Here is an 8,522-nt window from a genome sequence, read left to right as displayed (position 1 = left end):
GCGCGGCGGCTAAAGCACCAGACTGCTCAACCCGCCAAGTGTGGCGCTTTGAACCCGGAAGCCGCTGCTCGGGAGAAAGACCGGGCAGGGGTCGGGTGTGTTTTAGCGTGCCTGGGGAGAGTCTGCTAGGGGCCCTGGTGGGATAGTGGGTGTCCGTGTTGGGCCGCTACCTGCAAGGTCAGCAGTTCGAAGTTAGCTTTTAGCAGCCAGTCAGCGCGAGAAAGATGTGGGTTTCTATTCCTGTAAAGATTTGTAGTCTAAGGGGCTGTCCTCTAGGGTTACTCTGAGTCAGGATTGACTCCATGATCCTTTGGAGATAAGGGGAGCGAGGAGGACAATGTAAGGAGACAGACTTTTAGGATGCGTGAAGATTTATAAAGATTGGCGAGGGAAGCAAAGTCAGGATTGGGTGACATTTAAGCAGAGGTCTGCATGATGGAGTACCAATGTGTGAGGGATCAGTTATCAGGCATCAAAGAACAAAAATCATATCATTGGGTGCACACCTCCACGATATGATTGCTGAGGACAAACGGGTGCATAAGCAAATGTGGTGAAGAAAGCTGATGGTGCCCAGCTATCAAAAGATACAACATCTGGAGTCTTAAAGACTTGAAGGTAAACAAGCGACCATCTAGCTCAGAAGCAACAAAGCCCACATGGAAGAATCACACCAGCCTGTGCGATCACGAGGTGTCGAAGGGATCAGTATAAGGCATCATCAGAACAACAAAAAAAAATCTTACCATAGTGAATGAAGGGGGAAGTGCAGAGTGGAGACCCAAAGCCCATTTGTCAGCCACTGGAGATCCCCCTTGCAGTGGGGTCTAGGGGAGGAGATGAATCCGTCAGTGTGCAATGCAGCACTGATGAAGAATGCAGCTTTCCTCCAGTTCCTAAATGCTTCCTCCCGCCCCCCCCCCCCCAATCATGATCAGAATTCTATCTTGCAAGTCTGGCTAGCCCAGAGGATGCACACTGATGCAGGTAGGAGCTGAAAGCATGATACCTTCAGGACCAGCGGTGTGAGTGGCGATACTGGGAGGGTAGAGGGAGAGTGGGTTGGAAAGAGGGAACCGATTACAAGGATCTACATGTGACCCCCTCCCTGGGGGAATGGACAACAGAAAAGGGGGTGAAGGGAGATGTCAGACAGGGCAAGATATGACAAAATAATAATTTATAAATTATCAAGGGCTCATGAGGGAGGGGGAGCGGGGAGGGAGGGGGAACAAAAAGAGGACCTGATGCAAAGGACTTACGTGGAGAGCAAATGCTTTGAAAATGATGAGGGCAATGAATGTACAGATGTGCTTTACACAATTCATGTATGTATGGATTGTGATGAGTTGTATGAGTCCCTAAGAAAATGTTTTTTAAAAAGTTGTATGAACCACTAATAAAATGTTTTTTTAAGAAAATTTGTAATTGGGCAGAATTTTAAAATAAATTTCTCCCCTTACCCAAATAGAAATTAACCTGTAATCAATGGAATTTAAGCCACAGTGAATAACACGTCTTTAAAATTTGTAACTGTCTTGAAGAGAAAATGAGTGATCTAGGACATAGATTCTCATCAGAGAAGCTGGATCACATGAAGATGAATGCAGCATCAGGAGTGGAGGAAAGCTTCTTAACAACCTGTAATATGCAGATGACACACCCTTGCTTGCTGAAAGTGAGGAGGACTTGAGGCACTTGATGATAAAGACCAAAGTTTTCAGCCTTCATTATGGATTACAACTCAATATAAGGAAGACCAAATTTTTCACAACTGGACCAATTGGTATAACATCATGATAAACTGCTCCTGGAAACAGCAGTCAAAAGATATCACATTGTATTGGGTAAATCTGCTGCACCAGATTTCTTTAAAGTGTTGAAAAGCAAGGATGTTACTTTGAGGACTGAGGTGGGCCTGACCCACGCCATGGTATTTTTAATCACCTCACATGCATGTGTAAGTTGGACATTGAGCAAGGAAGACCAAAGAAGAATCAATACAATTTGAATTATGGTGTTGGTGAAGAATATTGAGAGAACAAACATCTGTCTTGGAAAAAGTATAGTCAGAATGCTCCTTTGAGGCAAGGATAGCAAGACTTCATTTCACATACTTTGGACATGGCACTGTGGAGGGGCATCGACAAAGAGAAAGGCCCTTGATGAGATGGATTGACGCAGGCGCTGCAACAATTGGCTCAGGCATGGGAACACCTGGGAGGAGGCTGCAGGACCAGGTGGAGTTGTTCCTGTTGTTCATGGGATCACCGGGAGTCAGAACAGACTCGGAGGCACCTCACACCACCACCCAAGCCAAGGTGTTTGCAGCTGCTTCATGCATCCGTGAAAGGTGGACAATGAAAGAGAAGACTGCAGACCAATCGAGTTACAGTGTCAGTGAAGGGCACTGCAAGTACCACGGGCTGCTGGAAGGAGGAGGAGGTACAGTCAGGATGCTCCTTAGAAGGGAGGATGGAACAACTTACATACTTTGGACATGTTACCAGGAGACGAGTCCCTGGAAAGGGACATCATGTTTAGTTAAAAGACAAAGTCGAGGGGCAGCAAATAGAGGAAGGCCCTCAAGGAGCTCGATCGATCGACACGGTGGCTGCAGCGAGGGGCTTGAACACAGCCACTGTGGTGCCGACGGTGCCCGAAGGCCCGGGCAGTATGACAGGACAGCAGCAGCCCTGCACTGGGATTGTTGCTTGTAGGTAGACACAGCTTGAATGTGTTAAGCAGGCTTCAAAATGCCTGGGAACCAGGATGGGCGAATACATGCGTGAATTCATTCTTGCAATGTTTCTTCCCTGGTTCAAGTAACAACTTTATGTCTCTCATTTTCCAGCCTCGATGCTGAAAGGTCCTTGTCAATCCGATGCCATCCTCTGCAAGAATGCTTCCAAGAGGCACCCGTGTGAAGGTCTTATAAACAAACCTTTTTGTGACCAGTAGACTTTATAAATAAACTTCTTTTTAGCCTTCACTTGTGAAAGCAAAAACAAGCCCCCAAACAAAAGATAACAAAAGATCTAAGGCTAGACAAAGGCATTCATATATAAAATAGATCTTGTGAACTCCCTTCCCCTTTGCCACTGAGTTTAGAATAAAGTTTTAATAATAATTGATACTAAAAAGGACATATAGGTATATCAACAAAGGATTGATAATAAAAAGGACATATAGGTAATAGAACAAAATGTTAAAATGACTACTTATTATGCTTTGACTCTTTAAAACTACTTCACACCATATCCTAAAATGAACAAAGAAGGAAATAGCCCACCAAACCACCCCAAAAAAACCCAGACGATAATACAGTATTAAATCTGTGTTAGAAGAACTTTCAAATTGTAAAAGAGCACTCAGAATCATAAAGACAAGTAGGCTTTGCTTACTTTTAAAGGTTCAAACCACTGACCTTCTGGTTAGCGGCCCAGCTTGTAAGCGACTGGTTGGCCCCATGAGGATGGGATGAGAGGTGTGGAAATTAAGGGCCTGCCTGTAATTCAGGTATTAACAGACCCAGATGCCAAGAGGCCAGAGGACTAAAGTTTATGAAAGAGGCAGGACATCTGTGGGAAAGCAGTAAGGAGGGGCCACTGCAAACTGGAGGGCACCCTCCCACCAATAGGTGCAGCTCTTGCCAGACATTTCTGTTTTTCTCTAGAAAATGGAACCTCACATGTCTTTATAGAATTTTCTGATTTTTCAGCATTCATGACCAATTCTAAGCTGTGGGTTAATTCACATCTGCAAAGGACAAGGGTTGCTGTTTATATTATATAAAACTTAATTCAAACGGATTTATTTACTTATGTTTAAAGTAAATGAAAAGGGCTGCTGTTTATATCACCTAAAATATTCATATCAAGCCAGGGTGACCCACAGTACCAATGGAACACACGACATTCCTCTAGTTCTTTAATGCTCCCCCCTCCCATTACCATGACCCCAGTTTTACCTTACGAATCAGGCTAGACTGGAGCATGTGCACTGGTACAGATGTGAGCTCTCGACACATGCAGTCCAAGACGGATAAGCCCCTAGGAACAGCAGTGGGAGTGGCCATACCATGAGGGTATGGGGTAGGCGGTTGCGGGTGGGGCGGGAAAGAAATGGGGAACCGACTACAGTGATGTATAACTGCCCCCTCCCTCCCCAGGGGGACAGACAACAGTAAAGTGGACAAAAGGAGATGCGGGCAGTGTAAGATATGAAAATAATAATTTATAATTTATCTGGGGCCCATAAGGGTGGGAGGGTGGGGGAGGGAGGTAGTAGAAGGTAGTTCTACCTATCAATTACGACCATGTGATCAATTGCAAAAGCGAGGTTTGTAATTGTCAATGTATTTTCTTTTTATGTGCTTACTGCATCTTTCCTTAGTTCAGGTATGATATATCAGATACAACTGGACTCAGTGTGTTTCATTTATATGTATGATAGATGATTCATGATAAGTGTGATTTCATCAATGTCTGGAAATTATATAAATATATATGGCTAAAGAATTGTGTACAGGTGCCAGGTTGGCAAGGGGTGGATTGAGGTAGCTAGTTTATTGCGCCAGCCTGGCCGATAAACGCAAGTGGGATTGATTGAAGGGCGTAGAGATAAATGGCTCAGTGAGCCTCACCTTTCTTGTCTCTCGGTCTTTGATCATCAGACTAGTGTGCGGCTGACTTGCTTGTTCTATGCTTCAATTTGCAAGCTACACTACCTGTGGGACGCCTCTCCTGTGGACTGTGTCCCTGTAATTTGAGGTCCCTTTAAGACCACACAATTGGAATTTACATCTCTTGAGCTGGGAACTGGCAGTTGGTGACCTGCCTTGCTGTTTGCTGCCTGTGCTGGGATAGCCTAGCTCTCTCTCTACAGAGGACTACCTGAAGGCTCTCAAGACTTGAAGGACTGCCAGTGTCTCACAGCTCTCTCATGGGAGTGAGCTGCACTGAGCCATTTGTACTGCTTTATAATTTAACTCTTCATTTTTTGTATTATATATCTATCTGTATATAATTTAACAGCTAATTTCTTGTGTGATATATCTATCTATCTTTATAAATATATATTATAAATTTATATATCTATCTATCTTTATAAAATTATATATATAAAATTATTAGAAATCTGGTTTTGTCTCTCTAGAGAACCCCTGTCTAACAAAGAGGGGAAAAAATGAGCTGATATCGAGGGCTTAAACAGAAAGAAAATATTTTGAAAATGAGATGGCAACATATGTATAAATGTGCTTCATACAATTGATGTATGCATTGTCATAAGACCTGTAAGAGCCCCCAATAAAATGATTTATAAATAATTTTAAAAATTCATGTCAAACAATGAGCATGAGCAATGGGCACCAAGAAATAATTCATGGAAAAGGAAGTGGGACTGGTGTGTAATGTCTGCAAAATAAACCCAATCCCACTATTCATTAAAATTACAATCAAAGTAAGGCAACAGGTGTCTGCTTTTTGCCTGTTTAAAAAAATCTACAAAGCAATGCGAGTTGCTAGTAAAGATGTAATAGTGCCAGTGCTCTTGGGCATGCCTGGAAGCGGTATGAATTTCTGTAACTATTTTGGAAGGCAGTTGGGTAATACTCACTTTGGCCCATGAACATCTTCCTGCTTTGTCACCCAGTATTTTATTTCCCAGAGTCTACTTCTAGAAAATAATCCCAAATCTGTGTACAGTGCAATCCAGTAACAGGAATGGTTTGGCATAGTGTAGCTACTCAATGGACCTGTGTAGCCATTTGAAACAATGGAGCTGACAGGAAAGGCGGGACTCTTCCACGCTTTATTAATTGTACTTAGATTACTTTCTGTCTCACCGTCTGGGGACTCCACTCCTCCAAGTGAGCTTTGATGGCAGTGAAAATGGCAATGGTACTGGACACACCACTGGGTCAAGAACTACATCACTACTTTTAGAGATTTGGAAACTGAGGCTCAGAGAAAGGGATACTTACCCAAGCTTACCCAACCTTGCTGCTTCATATCTTATGTCTAAAATCTCAGTCAAATTCAATTTAATAAATCATCATCCAGCATATAGATTTTTCTTTCTTCAAATTTCAGGGGGTTTTGAATGCCTGCTTTAGGGAATACTTAAAAAAAAAAAAAGACTCGGGCAACCCTCTGTTACAACATGTTTATTATAGACACCTTAGAGAAATGAGAAGGCGTCTTATTTCACAAAGCTTACAAACAGGTCTTTATGTCCAAAGTACAACCAGAATTTGTTTTATTTATTCCAATGCTTATTTTGTTTCTTGGAACTTTCTAGCACTTAACGAGAAGCTTTCTTTAACAGAGACTGATTTCCCTACTGAAAACGTTAAAAAGGAAAACGAACAAATTTACTATATAAAATTGCCTACGTATTTTAAATGGAATTCTCAATATAACAACTATTTTCTTTTTTTAAAAAAGCATCAACATCTAGGGAACAAGGAACACGCTAGGTAGAAATCTCTGCTTACAGAAGACCATTTCTTCCCGGCTGCAGAACTTTGGGGTGAGAAGTCATCCAAAAGCATGTTGCCGATGGCCAGGGGTTCTGGCCATTTTCATCTCTTCCTTTGGGTAACTGTTGAGGCTCAGCCCCAAGTGCCCCCAGAACTATCCATTCAATGGGTCTATGTTTCGGAGCGAGAGAAAGGTCTGCAACTTATGATCAAAGTCAATGGCTCTGTATTGGGGCTCCTTGTATTTTCTGGTCATCTTGGCACCCAGGTATGTGATGAGTTCACATCGCTCCACAAACCGGTCCATCTTCTTCTTATATTTTTTTCGGGTATATTCAGAACTTTTCGGATTAAATGCTGTCAAAAAGTTCAGAGTGCAGTGAAGGTTTTTTCCTTTTGGTTACACTGGCAAACCAGTAAAGAAAAGGGAGCGCAGCGGATGCCTGAGCTGTGTCGCTGTCCAAAGTCCCAGTGCCACCCGGGCAGCCCAGACAAAGAGTAACCCTGTGTGGCCGAGCAGAACCGCCATCTGGGTTTCTGAGGCTGCGCTCTTTTGAGAAAGTAGAGGGTCACATCTTTCTACTGTGGATTCAAACCACCCCGCCTTTCGGTTTGCAGTCAGTGCTTTAACTGAGGCACTACCAAGACTGAGTCTAGTTCCTTTCGTGCAGCGGCTCTCAACCTTCCTCATGCCGCGACCCTTTCATACAGTTCCTTGTGTGGTGGTGACTGTCCCCCCAACCATAACATGATTTTCGTTGCACTGCATAATTGTAATTTTGCTACTGTTATGAATTGGGAACCCCTCTGAAAGGGTCTTTGGACCCCCCCAAAGGGGTCGCGACCTACAGGTTGAGAACCGCTATTGTAGTGTATGGCTTTTTGAGAGCTGATGCTATTACGCATAGTCCGTCTTCTAAGAACTAGACTCAGCTTTGCTATGTTCATTAGAATATTTGCCACTCCCACCCCCACGGCCCCACCCCCCCACGCCAACCAGCTAACCCTATTTTTCTTATACATGTACTCCAATGAATGGAAACTAGTTCTGTGCAGTTATATCATTAAAAACAAAAACAAAACACACCTTTCAGATGAAGCGCTATAAACAGCAGCGCAGATCTTCTTATGCTCACGAAGGGGAATTTGGGTTTCAGACATCCTACTGCATTCATGGCTTTAATGAGAGACGTGGCAACACCCTGCAGGGGCAGGGGGACAGATTACATCACATCTGTGCTTGTCTTTGGTTTCGAGGTACACAGACAATGCTCTTCTTCACCTCAAATAGCCTCCTGGGGTTGGGGGAGGGGTGCAAGGGTAGCCAGAGGAGCCCATGGCTGATGGAGCAGAAAGACAACATGCTGAGCGCATGAGAGATGCAAATGACCCCTGGGCTCTGGGCCCCGTGGGTGATGGCTACACAGCTCCGTTCTACAACGCTCCTCGTCTGTTTGACATTCTCCATGGGGAAATGGCAAGAAGAAAAGTCAGAGTGAAACAGAACAACTGGGTTTGGGGTTGCCTTCGCCCATATCTGCTTCCATGCTCAGAACTGGCCCCACTGCCTTCTACTGTCAGGAACCTGGGCCGCCAGGAGCCCTCCCACTGAACCATGCCCTCCATGAGAAAACTCCTCTCTGGGCCAGCCTCACTTGGCATTTTGATGTAAACCAAACTGAAGACTAAATAAATGTCTAGGTGGCAGGTGGTGGTTAAGAATTATGAGAAACCCTTTTGAATTGTGCCTTAGGCACCTATTTTGTAGAATTTTGTTTTCAAATAGCTTTTAAAAATGGTTACTATTTTAAAAATGGTTCGCAATCAGCTTGTCTAGCTTTTTTCAAGGAGCTATATGGATGTGAGCGAGTCTCCAGGTGGTGTAAACAGGTAACTATGCTCGGCTGCTCACTGAAAAGTTGGAGGGTCAATTCCACTCTGACAGAGGTGCCTCAGAAGAAAGGCCTGGTGACTGACTTCTACCTGATCCAAGGATAGGGACTGCCTGCCCTTCAGCTCACAGAAGGCCCAGGGACTC

The 8,522-nt window shown here is 43.9% G+C and overlaps 1 protein-coding gene across 1 annotated transcript in view; it reads right to left on the bottom strand.

The window, feature by feature from the left end:
- Positions 1–6,430: 6,430 nt before the first annotated feature.
- Positions 6,431–8,522, bottom strand: part of AK9 (adenylate kinase 9) — a 148,004-nt gene continuing 145,912 nt past the window's right edge. Inside the window, exons 40-41 of the mRNA XM_075553990.1 lie at positions 7,572–7,686; positions 6,431–6,841 (exon numbers count right to left, since the gene is read on the bottom strand). Coding sequence (XP_075410105.1) covers positions 6,639–6,841; positions 7,572–7,686 — 318 coding nt within the window. The 3' untranslated portion in view covers positions 6,431–6,638. The remainder of the gene's footprint in view (positions 6,842–7,571; positions 7,687–8,522) is intronic.

This window comes from Tenrec ecaudatus, chromosome 7, assembly GCF_050624435.1.
Source record: "Tenrec ecaudatus isolate mTenEca1 chromosome 7, mTenEca1.hap1, whole genome shotgun sequence".
Classification (NCBI taxonomy): Eukaryota; Metazoa; Chordata; class Mammalia; order Afrosoricida; family Tenrecidae; genus Tenrec; species Tenrec ecaudatus.
The sequence above is the reverse complement of the archived record's forward strand: the minus strand, read 5'-3'. Positions and strand labels throughout refer to the sequence as shown.